This window comes from Ovis canadensis, chromosome 6 (genome assembly GCF_042477335.2).
Source record: "Ovis canadensis isolate MfBH-ARS-UI-01 breed Bighorn chromosome 6, ARS-UI_OviCan_v2, whole genome shotgun sequence".
Classification (NCBI taxonomy): Eukaryota; Metazoa; Chordata; class Mammalia; order Artiodactyla; family Bovidae; genus Ovis; species Ovis canadensis.
The window spans coordinates 47,813,129-47,826,809 of NC_091250.1; the positions used below are offsets into that span (position 1 = coordinate 47,813,129).

The following is a 13,681-nucleotide window of genomic DNA, read 5'->3' on the forward strand; positions in this document are numbered from 1 at the left end:
AGAAACAAGAGGTACATAATTTTGAAATTATTTCACTCAGACCATGGTTAAGGCCTAAGAAATTGTGCCTGGCATTGACAGAGAAACCTTTGTATGTTGGCAAGTCCTTGCCTTATAGGTCTGATATCTTCTTTTCTAAGCAATAACAAACAAACAGTGGCAAGTTCTGATACTCAAATTTATCATTAGGTCTATTTTACCTAATCTCTTTGTTTTCATTTGTTCACATTACTTCATGGAGCAAAAACTCAGTATAAATTTAATCACTCTTGGATCCATTCACATTTCAAACTTGCTTTGATAAGACTATAAGTTACAGTAAGAATTTCTTAAAGTAGAGAAGATGTCTTAGTTACCCCATAACAAAAGAAAAAAAATTTTTTCTAGACCTCCTATACATTATCTGCAAACTTTGTGCATAGTAGCTCAGGCGTTTCTGACTCTTTGTGACCCCATGGACTGTAGTCCACCAGGCTGCTCTGCCCAAGGGGATTCTCCAGGCAAGAATACTAGAGTGGCTTTCCATGTGCTCCTCCAGGGCATCTTCCCAACCCAGGCATAGAACCCAGGTCTGCATTGCAGGCAGATTCTTTACCGTCTGAGTCGCCAGGGAAGCCCATCTACAAACTTTGTTTGATTACATTTTTAGATAGCAATTTTGTTATCTTTATTTTCAACTCCCTCTTGGGGCTGAGAAGAGTAACTTAATTGTTTATTTTCTTGTGGTTTTACTATTTTTCATGTTCTTTGTTTACAATATTTTCTTTATCAATTTGTCTGTTCCTTGGAGGCTAGACCCATATATCTTTAATGACTATATTCCTAGCAGTGCTTTCCACATTATTTTACACAGAAAAGCTTTCAACACATTGTCTGAATGAATGAATAAATGAATACTGAATTAGAGAAGGATTTGAATTCCTTTGTCTTAAAAGCTGAAGCAATTGTGATTTCATATTTCAAATAAGTACAGCTTTCATTTATGTTCAGGTATTATTTTTTTTTACTTCATTTAAATAAAAAGAATAGAATGAAAATGTTGAACTCATCAAAAAGTTATAGAAAATAAAAACTAGCAAATTAGAGATTGCCAAAATTGTTAAACGGCCTTCAGATTATTAGGAGGAATCAGTAGCAAACTGTCTATCAAGATTAATACCCAAGTCAGTGGTCACAGGAAAGAGGTGAATTGGATCCGTCTTATTTGGAAATTTGGACTCATTGGAACCTAATTCCCATCTTCAGAGAGAACTTCTGAGAGTTAAATAGAACTCCAGCCAAAAAAGCAAATACTAAGGCACTTTCAGGCCTTGTTAACACAAGTAAGATCTGTCATGCATGATTTTGGTCAAGTGGAAGTAAAATAAATTTGATATTTTCTCATTTGAAAAATAAAAGTCCAAAGCTGTGGGTTGGCTAGTAACAGAACTGCCTTTCAGTTCAATATAATACTGAGCTAAAGTAAAAACTCGGATTTGAGAACAATATAACTATAACAAAAGACTAAGTAAGGAATGAAGCAGTTTTTGTTGGATGGTTTGGTGGATTTTTTATTTTTTTTAACGCCAGTTAAATTTTTGTCTTCTCTTAGAATTCTATGCCATTGTAAAAGTCATATCCATATAGAGCTGTTGTATTTTTGAGTGACCAGCCATTAGCTGCTACTTGATGCATGCCTACTGAGCCCATGAAAAGAGTTACAACTTTTATTAGAGAAACTAGCACCATTAACTTTTGTTATTATAGAATCATAGAAAGATATTTATTGCAATAAAATCATCAATATAGCTTTTTATTATCTACTTAAGTCATATGCTTCATGTTAAGAGAGAAAAAAAGATAGATGCAAGATGTGGTATAGGAATAATGGCCCTATACTTCAAATACACTAATTAACTTCCCTTTTTATTCAGTCTAACATTATTTTCCATCCAGGGACATTGATCCTGTGTTGAAATGGATAACAGACAACATATGGAAAATAAGTGTTTCTCCACCACCTATCATGAAAAACAATTTGAAATTAACTTCAGATTTGAATGTAAATAATAAAACAAAATTTCTAGAAAAAAATGAGAATGTTTTCCTGATCTTGGAATAGAAAGCTTTCTTTTAAAAAAAGACAAAAAGCACTAACTAAAAAGAAAGCAAATTAATAAGGGAATGCATTAAAAATAAGATGTTCTATTCATCAAAATTTACTGTATATAGAAATGGAAAGACAGTCAATAGGAGAAAGGATTTAAAATACATTTGGCAAATGACTTTTACCCCTAATATATATAAAGATCCTAATAATCATGGGGGGGAAATAAAAAGAATAGACAGTTAATAAAACAAAATATTAAAAAGTCAATAAATATATAATAACTCATTCATCAGGAAAAGGCAAATTAAAAATAAAATATGAATCTAGTACATATCCACTAGTATAAATAAAATGAAGAAGAAGGAAAATAACAAGTGTTGGTGAGGAAGTAGAAAATTAAAATACTTCTGTCTGCTCCCAGGAGAAGTCCAAATTGGTGTAAATGTTTGGAAAACTGGCTGTATCAGCTAGCATTAATAAGTGACATAATTTATGCATACCTCTTAAGCTAGACATTTCATTCCCAATAAAAATACACACATATAAAGAAAACATGAATAGACTGACTAATTATAATGAGCAAAACTTGAAAAAAAAATCATCAGTAAAAGTTAAATAGACTGTGGCATATTCATATAATGAAATACTTCAGAGCAATAAAATGAATAAAGTTTTCCTGCCTATTTCAACATGGATTAACCTTATAAACATAATGTTGAGTAAAAACAGACAAAAGACATACGTAGTATATTTCTATGCATATACAGTTTAATATTAATTGTTAACTAGTTTATTGCATTTTAAGTCAATATAATGGTTATACTTTCAAGAAGGTTATAACCAAGTGGTGCCCAGGAGTGGACTCTGGGAATGCTAGTTATGTTATTTCTTGATTTGGGTGCATGGATATTTGTTAAGTTGTACTTCACAATTATATGTACTATTAAAGTTAAATAAAAAGTGTACTTCAAAAATGCATATCAGTCATCTATGAACACTATTATTATAGAGATTTTCATGCAAGGAATATATTTGGGGAAAAATTATAGTCAAGTTTCTTTGTCTAATATCATTACATTAGCCTTGTCTTTAAAAAATGGACATTGCATAATATCTCCAAATAATTTCTTTTTCTTGGTAAAAATTGGGTTGTTTGACTAGCTACTAGACAACTATCACAGTAATTTGAATATTCAGGGTACTCCTTTGATGACTAGGAACCTTTCAATATTCCTTGAGACAACTTGTTTTCTAAACCATCATAAAGGCTTATTTCTGGCAAGCTGCTTATATATTTGAAGAAGTAACTTTGCTTTTTTGTTGTTTGACATGATCAAAGTTATCTGGGATACAATAAAATAGAATGAAAACTATTTCATAAAGTGTGATTAAGGAATAAAAGACAATTCCCTTTTATTATTGCAGAATAAACAGATTTTATGTAACAGTGGGGTTCTTCTGCAAATTTGGGAAAAAAATGCAAATAGACAATGATATTCATTGCCATTTAAGTAACAGAACTTCTCATTTTCAAAGAATTGAATTTTCTTCTCAAACCTGAAAACTAAAAGTTAAGATCCAAAAGTTCTGATGTACATATCCTTTCTGGAAAAGGTTTAAATTACATAACATCCATAGTAACATTTTTCCTATATAAACAATACTGTTTCTTCAAAATATCGTCCTAATATATATTTAAATCAAACCATGTGAGCACTCTTGTTTCACCATATTCATTTCAAGGACAGTTACAGGAACTTTGTGATAACAATTTTCCATCAATATCACAGCAGGTTGATTTACTCAGCAGCACATAACTGCAGTATTTTTATTAAAGCTTTGAAATCTTGAATGAGAGGTGGAGCACTAATTGTAGACATGTAATATACTAAATTTCTAAGACTTCAAAGGGAGCATAATTAATTCAAACCCATATAATTGCTCCAGGGACAGAAAAAAAAGATGCAAACAGAATTGATATGCCCATTTTCTCCTGCAGGAATTAAATGACAATGCTAAGTGAGCAATTTCTTTTTTAAAACTCATTCTTTTGACTTTTAAGTTGATATTTTCCTTGACAATTTTAACAACTTTCCATGCCAACTTATAAAATATAGGAAGCAGTGAAGCTGGGAATTCTGCTATTCCCTCTCTCTGACCAGAATTTCTTACTTCCTCTTTTCCCTCTCTTCAGTGTTTATTGAACTTGTTTCTTTGACCTCATCATAACATGTAGATCCTCTCTCTTTCCCATTATTCCAATGCATCAGTTTCTTTATAGCTTCATCTGCCTTTCTCTCCATCATGTAATCCATTGTAAGTCATTTCTATATCTCATAGGACCTGAGAGTCATGTACCCCTTTGACCTGCTGACAAGTTACATTACCAGTTTCCAGCTCTGTGAGTTTCCTAGCGTCCACTATCAACACTAGTTGCAAAGATGTTGAATGTGGCTGCAGGGAGTTGGAGAATGGAACAGATTACATCTAAGGAGGTCTTTAATTTTCTCAACTGTAAATTTGGAATTTGGGCAAAATGTTACATGTTGTACTTTACAGATCTAAAATGTTTAAGAAATGTTTAAGTATGCTATCAACTATAACAACAGCTCTTTAAAGTATCTTCTGATAATTTCCAAAACTCTGAAAGAACATTCTGGAATTTGTAACTGAAGAAAGTCAACTGGGATATTTTGCAAAACCCCAATAAAATATAAGGGATTGAATAGATTCATAAACAAATAACCATGAGAAAAAGGGACAGAAACCATCTGAAAAGTGTTTTTTAAAATAAATTACTGAAATGGCAGAAAGCAAAGAGGAAATAAAAAAACCTTTTGATGAGGGTGAAAGAGAGAGAGTGAAAAAGCTGGTTTAAAACTCAACATTCAAAAAACTAAGACCATGGCATCTGGTCCCATGACTTCATGGCAAATAGATGGGGGGACAGTGGAAACAGTGGCTGACTTTATTTTGGGGGGCTCCAAAATCACCGTGGACAGTGACTGAAGCCATGAAATTAATGCTTCCTCTTTGGAAGAAAAGCTATGACAAACCTAAACAGTGTATTAAAAAGCAGCGACATTACTTTGCTGACAAAGGTTCATGTAGTCAAAGCTATGGTTTTCCAGTAGTCATGTATGGATGTGAGTGCTGGACGATAAAGAAGGCTTAGCACTGAAGAATTGATGCTTTCAAATCGTGGTGCTGGTGAAGACTTGTGAGTCTCTTAGACAGCAAGGAGATTAAACTCCCCTCCCTGCTGTCACTTCAGTCGTGTCTGACTTTGTGTGACCCCAGAGACGGCAGCCCACCAGGGTCCCCCGTCCCTGGGATTTTCCAGGCAAGAACACTGGAGTGGGTTGCCATTTCCTTATCTAATGCATGAAAGTGAAAAGTAAAAGGGAAGTCGCTCAGTCATGTCCGACTCTTAGCGACCCCATGAACTGCAGCCTACAAGGCTCCTCCGTCCATGGGATTTGCCAGGCAAGAGTACTGGAGTGGGGTGCCATCACCTTCTCCAGAGATTAAACTAGTCAATCCTAAAGGAAATCAACACAGAATACTCATTGGAAGGACTTATGCTGAAGCTGAAGCTCCAATACTTCGGCCACCTGATGAGAAGAGCTGATTCACTGGAAAAGGCCCTGATCCTGAAAAAGATGGAGGGTAAAAGGACAAGAGGGCAACAGAGGATAAAACTGTTGGATGGCATCACTGACTCAATGGAGTTTGAGCAAACTCCTAGAGATACTGAAGGACAGGGAAGGGTGGCAGAATGTAGTTCATGGGGTTGCAAAGAGTTGGACATGACTTAGATACTGAACAACAACAACTAAAAAAAGAAAAGCAGATGAAGTAGTGATATCTGCTGAAGCACGGTGGGAGAAGCCAGGATTTGATACCATCATGGGGCAGCAACTGAACAGAGGACTATCCTGCCAAGTCCTAGCAATTCTGATGCCTGGAAATGCCAAGCCAACTGGCAGGCAGGAGTGAAGTGAGGAATTGGAAAGTATGAGAGGAGGTTATGTTTTATAAATTTCTGTGAACACTGAATTAGTAAATAGTGACCCATTGCTCCTAGATGATACACAGGATTTGGGTTTTGCAAACCTTTTTGTTTCTTTAACTGTTTTTATTTGGGGCTTTCCCAGTGCCTCAGTGGTAAAGAATCTGCCTGCAATGCAGGAGATCCGGTTTGATCCCTGAGTGGGGAGGAATCCCTCGAGGAGAGCATAGCAATCCACTCTAGTATTCTTGCCTGGAGAATTCCAGGGACAGAGGAGCCTGGCAGGCTACAATCTGTAGGGTCACAGAGAGTTGGACAGACTGAAGTGACTGAGCACTCACACACACGTTTCTATTTAAAGCTGCTGTATTTTTTCTAAAGATCTTACAGAAAAACCTGAATGAATTATTGTTTAAGTCTAAAAAAGTAATTATTTCTGAAAAGTATAACTGGATGGAGAAATAGGTAGACCAAAGGATTCTGTCTTTTCATTATAAAACCCTCAATTGTATGTCCTTTTTAAAATTCTGTCCATCTCCCCGCCCACCTCTGTCTTTCACACACACGACTGTGCACACACACACAAACACATAACCACACAGAATGAAGTTTCATTTGCCTATCACTGTCTGCCTAATACATTCTGATTCATTTTGCACCACTCTGGTAAAGCAAATCCTCTGTGAAACATTTCCTGACCCCAGCCAAACTCCCTGCAGACTTAGTGAATTCTCCTATGGCATTCCAGAGCAATATTTACCCATCACTGTAATAGTATTTTTCTTTCACATTTTATTATTTAGTTACATGCTTGCCTCTTCCACTAAATAAGTAATCCTCTAAGTCAGTAACTATTCTGTGTGTCTCCAGACCTCTGATGCTACTTGCCTTTTAAATTTGGTGTGACTTGCTTTTTGAATGAGCTGTGTCTAGGACTTAAGGGGTCAGTCTATTCTCTAAGTGAGAAATGTTTCTGGAACTTGAGAGAGCAGAATCAAGGTGCAAAGTGTTTGAGAACAGCTAATGGAGAAGCAGGGACCACTACATAGATCAGAGAAGAGTATAAAGGCTTGAGACTTTAAACCCAGCCCATAGTTTAGAGATTATGAATATACAGAGACTATACATAAAATCAGTAGTTGTGAAGAACAAAATGAGTGGGAAAAATGGTGTTTGGGTAGAGGAAGGGAGATATATCTCTCAGGAAAATCACAAACATAGATTTATGTATTTGAGAAAAAAGATGGAAGCAGCAGATTATTACAAGTGTCAAAGTTCAGAGTTAAGAACAGGGGGCCAAAGCACCTGCTAAGTGTCAGACAGGTGCTACATACTACTTGATACATATGTACACCTAGAAAATATGATCTAGAAGTTACCATTTCTTAAGCACCTGCTAGGTACCAGCTGTCCAATCACTCCTTTAAGGCTTATTATATCTCATTAACCTACAATACAAATATAATAAGTTGAAATCAATGATATTCCTATTTTACTGATGACAAATGCAAGCTCAAAACTGTTAAGTAATTTGCAGGCATCACACGACCAGAATGTGACTGACGTGGTCTTGCACCTGTGTGCTGACTACAATTTCTCTTTTGTACTCATGCCACTGAGTCTGGTTCAAACCTGCCCTCTCAATGAAGCTTTCTCTGATCTTCCCAACCAAAAGTGAACATAGGTACTTCAACCTTATTTATTATAATTTTAAGACTCCAATTTATATTATATGCCCTTATATATTTGCCTTCAGCCTTCTAGCAGATTTTGTGTTTCTTGAAGGAAAGAACAAACTCTTGTAAAACTGGAAACACTCTTTCTATTGGGGAAACATTTAATGGTTCAATGAGACTCTCTGAGTTACATGCTAGACCTAGAAAGGTCAAAGTTCTATATTTGATCTTAAACTGAATAACAAAGTTTTCTATTAAAATAAAAAATGTATTATAGATATTTTCCAAGGTTTATTCTTCTCAGTGATTTATATTCTGCTTCAAGTTCTCTGATACCAATTATATTATAGAGTGTCAAATAACTTCTAACACATTCTTAATTTGGAGGCTTTACATCAGTACTTTGGGAGCTAAAGAAAACACATTGGAGAAGTGAAGAAAACTGTATTAGTGAAATAAAGTCGCCCCAAATTTTAAAACTAATAATAAAATCCATGTGAAAGTATATAATATCATGACTAATTTCAGCACTATATATAGCTAAAAATGTGATCCCCCAAGTTACTTGACAATAACTTTTTTTAAGGGAATAGCAAAGATTTTAGAATAGAGAGATCAAATAGTCTCAACTGTATTTTTACAAAGTTTCAGAGCTTCTAGCCAAAGGTACAGATACCATTCAAATTTTGATGATCCAGAACCATAAAACGCACAATGGTCATCACTTCGCAGAGTTTCAGACAGTTTCAATTATTTGTCTTGCTACAGAAGTCTGAACATAGAGGAGAAGAACCTGCTGTATGTTTCATAGCAGGAATCAGGTTTAGGCAAGAATGGCTTTAACTCAAGTAAATCTTTCCTCAGAAGCAAAATTTTAACTTGCATAAAAAATTTAAGTATCAATATTAAACAATTTGTGAAATCCATTCAGGTAAACAGCACTTTTAAATCCCCATAAGAATTCTTAAAGTCATCCTGGATAGGTGACTAAATACATATAAATGCAAAGCATTCTTAGCAATTAACTGGACAGTACGGGGTAAATGTGATGAACAAGAATTCACTGTGCTACCTCAATTAGTGCTAATGAGAGTTGTGTAGTTAATTCCCTCACACTGCTCTTAATTTTCATCTCCTCTGTGGGATCTATTCTGAAACATTTAATTTTTACACCCTATTCCCAGTCCATGACAATTTTTACTTACCTCAGTTATGAAGGATTTGGCTGTGGCAGGATTCATAACAAGGATCGCTCGCCTAAGAGTGTCTCGATAGCGATTCAATTCCTCTATTCTCATGGTGTCAAAGAGCGTGGTGATCATCTTATTGATGTTGTTTTCCACCTTCTGAAGTGCAACATCCATCCCCTGCTGAGACACTTTGTCCAGAAACTCTTGGATTCCACGGATATCTAGGAACATTAAAAGCCCATCAATGTGTGAATTAAAGCATGGAAGGGAGATAAAAGCTATTTCACTTATATCAATATATTTATTGTTCAGTATTGTAGGCTGTTTAAACTACTAATGGAGTAGCTGATGGAACTCTCAGATACGGTTAAGGTTGAGTAGAATTTAATAAGTTTAGATGAAAAATGCATTGTTATTTTAAAAATTAATTTCACTCCACTGAGCTTTCTAAATTATCTCACCTCTGGAAAATGTTAGAACAACATAAAGGGAGGTGGTTGGGGAAGATCCTTACTTCCCTAAAGCAAATGTGAGATAAGAAATTACATTCTTTATGTTTCCTCCATATTAAAAGAGTGATACTAACCTCAGGCAAAACATGAATATTATTAATGGCTGATGAATCTGAATCAAGATTACTACTGTTTCTTAAAATGGGCAATGATATCAGTAAACCTGACATTTTCAATCTTAATTGAAAGAGGGTTTTGAGAGGTTATCTTCAAAGGATCTCAGGTCACAAATAGAACAGCTAAACTTTTGCTTGTTTTATGAATACTACTACTTCCTTGGGCTTCCCTCGTGGCTCAGACAGTAAAGAATCTGCCTGCAATGCAGGAGACCGAGGTTTGATCCCTGAGTTGGGAAGTTCCCCTGGAGAAGGAAATGGCAACCCACTCCAGTATTCTTGCCTGCAGAATCCCATGGACATAGGGTCGCAGAGTCAGACAAGACTGAGCGACTTTCACTTTACACTTCACTATCTACCTTGCTCAAATCCTGCAAACTTGGTAGAGGTTCTTCCCCGTTACCCCAGGAGTACATGGAATATACTTTGTGGGTAAAACATGAATTTTTAACAAAATACTCACACACTCATCCCCAAATAAGAGAATTTCTGAAAGATTATCAAATAAAGCATTGTGTTCATTTTACACCTAGATAAGGGTGGTAAAATATAATCTAAATAAAATATTTATAAATTTGTATTTTAATGTATATTTAAGTGCTAACAGGTGCCTGAAATGTCACAAATATTTTTCCTAGTACCACACTGACTATTTATAGAAGAAGGGATCTATACATTGATAAATATGATGGGAAGATGTACCTGGCACAATATAATCTTAATATAGTACATTTGCTTTAACTATAAAATACTGTACATTTTTCTGTATATGCCCATGACATAAAATGTGAAAAGTGAAACAAGTGAGAGATAAGAAGTGAATGGGATTGTAGGTTGCTTATTATTAATGGACTATATCTCAAAACTCCTTACAGTGCATACATGTAAAATTTATCTCTTAAGAGCAATAATAAGGTCATATGCAGAGTACATCATGAGAAACGCTGGGCTTGAAGAAGCGCAAGCTGGAAGCAAGACTGTCGGAAGAAATATCAATAACCTTAGATATGCAGATGACACCACCCTTATGGCAGAAAGTGAAGAGGAACTAAAAAGCCTCTTGATGAAAGTGAAAGAGGAGAGTGAAAAAGTTGGCTTAAAGCTCAACATTCAGAAAACAAAGATCATGGCATCCAGTCCCATCACTTCACGGGAAATCGATGGGGAAACAGTGGAAACAGCGTCAGACTTTATTTTGGGGGGCTCCAAAATCACTGCAGATAGTGACTGCAGCCATGAAATTAAAAGACACTTACTTCTTGGAAGAAAGGTTATGACCAATCTAGATAGCATATTCAAAAGCAGAGACATTACTTTGCCAACAACAGTCCGTCTAGTCAAGGCTATGGTTTATCCAGTGGTCATGTATGGATGTGAGAGTTGGACTGTGAAGAAAGCTGAGTGCTGAAGACTTGATGCTTTGAACTGTGGTGTTGGAGAAGACTCTTGAGAGTCCCTTGGACTGCAAGGAGATCCAACCAGTCCATTCTAAAGGAGACCAGCCTTGGGATTTCTTTGGAAGGAATGATGCTAAAGCTGAAACTCCAGTACTTTGGCCACCTCATGCGAAGAGTTGACTCACTGGAAAAGACTCTGATGCTGGGAGGGCTTGAGGGCAGGAGGAGAAGGGGACAACAGAGAATGAGATGGCTGGATGGCATTACTGACTTGATGGACGTGAGTCTGAGTGAACTCCGGGAGTTGGTGATGGACAGGGAGGCCTGGCGTGCTGCGATTCATGGGGTCTCAAAGAGTTGGACACGACTGAGTGACTGAACTGAACTGAACTGAAGGTCATATATTTTTCAATACATTAGCAATTGAAAGCAATAAGCCAAAAGAATAAGAAAACAAAGTCACAGTGTTGGAAACTAACATTTGTTCATAATCAAAATTTATATTTGCAGGTTAAAAACTAAAAATAATTTTAAAATTTGCTTTCTTCTTATGATTAGCTTTATTTTAAAACAATTACTATGAACATTATATGTCCAGTATCTGATGACTCTCAAACTCTTCAGAAAAGATAACTTGTAATTTCTACCTTAGACTTATTCCTAATTAAATTATAAACCCAGGATGTCAGCATTGCAGTAGCTTAAAAGAATAAAGCCTCATCTAGAGCAGAACAAGAGATAAAAGAGTCTGAATAATAATGGTATTATGTATTCATTAAATATCCAGGTCAGAAAGTTCCTAAGGATGTAAGGGTTTCAAGCATGGATTAACCAAAGGGTTAGAGCTGATAAAATTTAGCAGATACAGGTAGATGCATAACAGGACATGTTCACACTCAAGCAGGCCTCCTCAAACTCTGCTGTGTATCAGAATCACTTGAAAATCTTATTAAAAATGCAGAAGCCTGGGCCCCAACTCAGAACCAATATGCCTTTAAAATATGTGTCAGAGCAGATCCTTGATTTTGAATTGTAAGTTATTATTTCTTCAGTTTGAATCACTTAACTATGCACATAAATATGACAGACAAAACCAAAAATGCATTGGAATAGAGCTGTTCAGAAAACACCAGAGCGGTAAGCTTCAGATCACTTATACTCTTAGTTTTGAGAAAAAGAAAATTATCTCAAAAAAAAAATATTGAATATAGTCACCAGTCCTGTGTGTTCAGAATTCAACAGTGAATACCCTTCCCTGTACTGAGATAGGCAACAGACAAGTAAACAAACTAGCACATACAACTCACACCAAGTGCTGTGAAGGAAACAAGTGCTGGTAGAGACTGACGGGGGGAGGGGGAAGGAGGCTGTTTTAGTTAGAATACTCAAGGAAGTTTCCTTTGGAAACGAGGTGTTTAAACTGTGATCTAAAGGACGAGAGGACACTGCTCAAGCAAGGAGGCAAGATGAGAGGGCAACAGCCTGGGAAGATGCCCCGAGGCAATGAAGAGCTTGTGTCTAAAGTACCTAAAGGATTCCTGCACAGCTGCAGCCCAGTGAGCAAGGAGGAGGGGAGAGTTAGGTGAAGCTGTATGGAGAAAGAAGGTCAGATGAGGTGGATCCTGGTGAGACCCAGAAAGAGGTTTTGACTTTATCTTAAATGCAGTTTTAATCTCTTGAAAAGTTTTAAGTAGAGGATCTAAATAGATGATGAGCTATGTGTGTAGAATGAAAAGCAGTCTGAGAGTGACTTAGCATGATTCCAATTCAGCTTGTAAATGACTTTTCCTTCATTTAAAACAGTATGACTTTTTTACCTTTTATGTTTGACCAGAAATTAAGTAATTTAATATGTGTATTGTTATTTGGCCAGAAAAGTGACGTGATAAAAGATTTCTATTATTTTTCTGTGTTCTTAGTCTGTAAGTCTAGTTATCACTGCCTAGATAAGTGATGATAAAATTTTCAGAAAAAATTCTGATCTATAAATGAATAAATATTTGTCTTATAAATGTCTTAAAAGATTAATTAGTGAGGGTGGTGATATGTGTGTGTATCTGCATGGGAAATCCAGTGTAAAGTCTAAAATATGGTGTGCAATGTGTTAGTCACTCAGTCTTGTTCAACTCTTTGCAACCCCCAAAAGCTCCTCTGTTCATGGAATTCTCCAGGCACATATACTGCATGGGTAGTCATACCATTCTCCAGGGGATCTTCCTGACCCAGGAATCAAACCCAGGTATCCCACATTGCAGGCAGATCCTTTACCACTGAACCATCAGGGAAGCCTAAAACACGGTAGGTGCTACTATTAATAATAGTTCCCAATTGCTTGATAAGGGATCACCCACCAATAGGATAGAATTGCCTAAAATTTAGATGGCTAGCCACCCAAAATGGCAAGTGTAATGTTTTAGACTCTTGGAATGTAGAATTTAAATAATAATAGTTTACGTTAATTGAAAGTAACACCAAACACTCATGATATATAGCAATTGTAAGTTTGATGTGAGAAGAATCTGAATCACACTATTAAATGCAGTGTGGAAAAGTCATTAGAAAAGAGAGTGTGCCTTTGGCTTTGTCAATTGGTGAATACGATCAATCATCATTATTATTCAACTATACCATCTGTATTACTGTTAGTTGGCAAAAAATGAGTTAAAGTGCTTCAGTTTACAGAAATTAA

The 13,681-nt window shown here is 35.9% G+C and overlaps 1 protein-coding gene across 3 annotated transcripts in view; it reads right to left on the minus strand.

Annotated features, from left to right (window-relative positions):
• The window catches only part of GRID2 (glutamate ionotropic receptor delta type subunit 2), a 1,666,133-nt gene that overhangs the window by 752,370 nt on the left and 900,082 nt on the right, over positions 1 to 13,681 (minus strand). For all 3 annotated transcript variants that reach the window (XM_069593668.1, XM_069593665.1, XM_069593666.1), the window contains one exon: positions 8,983 to 9,188. In XM_069593668.1, coding sequence (XP_069449769.1) covers positions 8,983 to 9,188 — 206 coding nt within the window. The remainder of the gene's footprint in view (positions 1 to 8,982; positions 9,189 to 13,681) is intronic.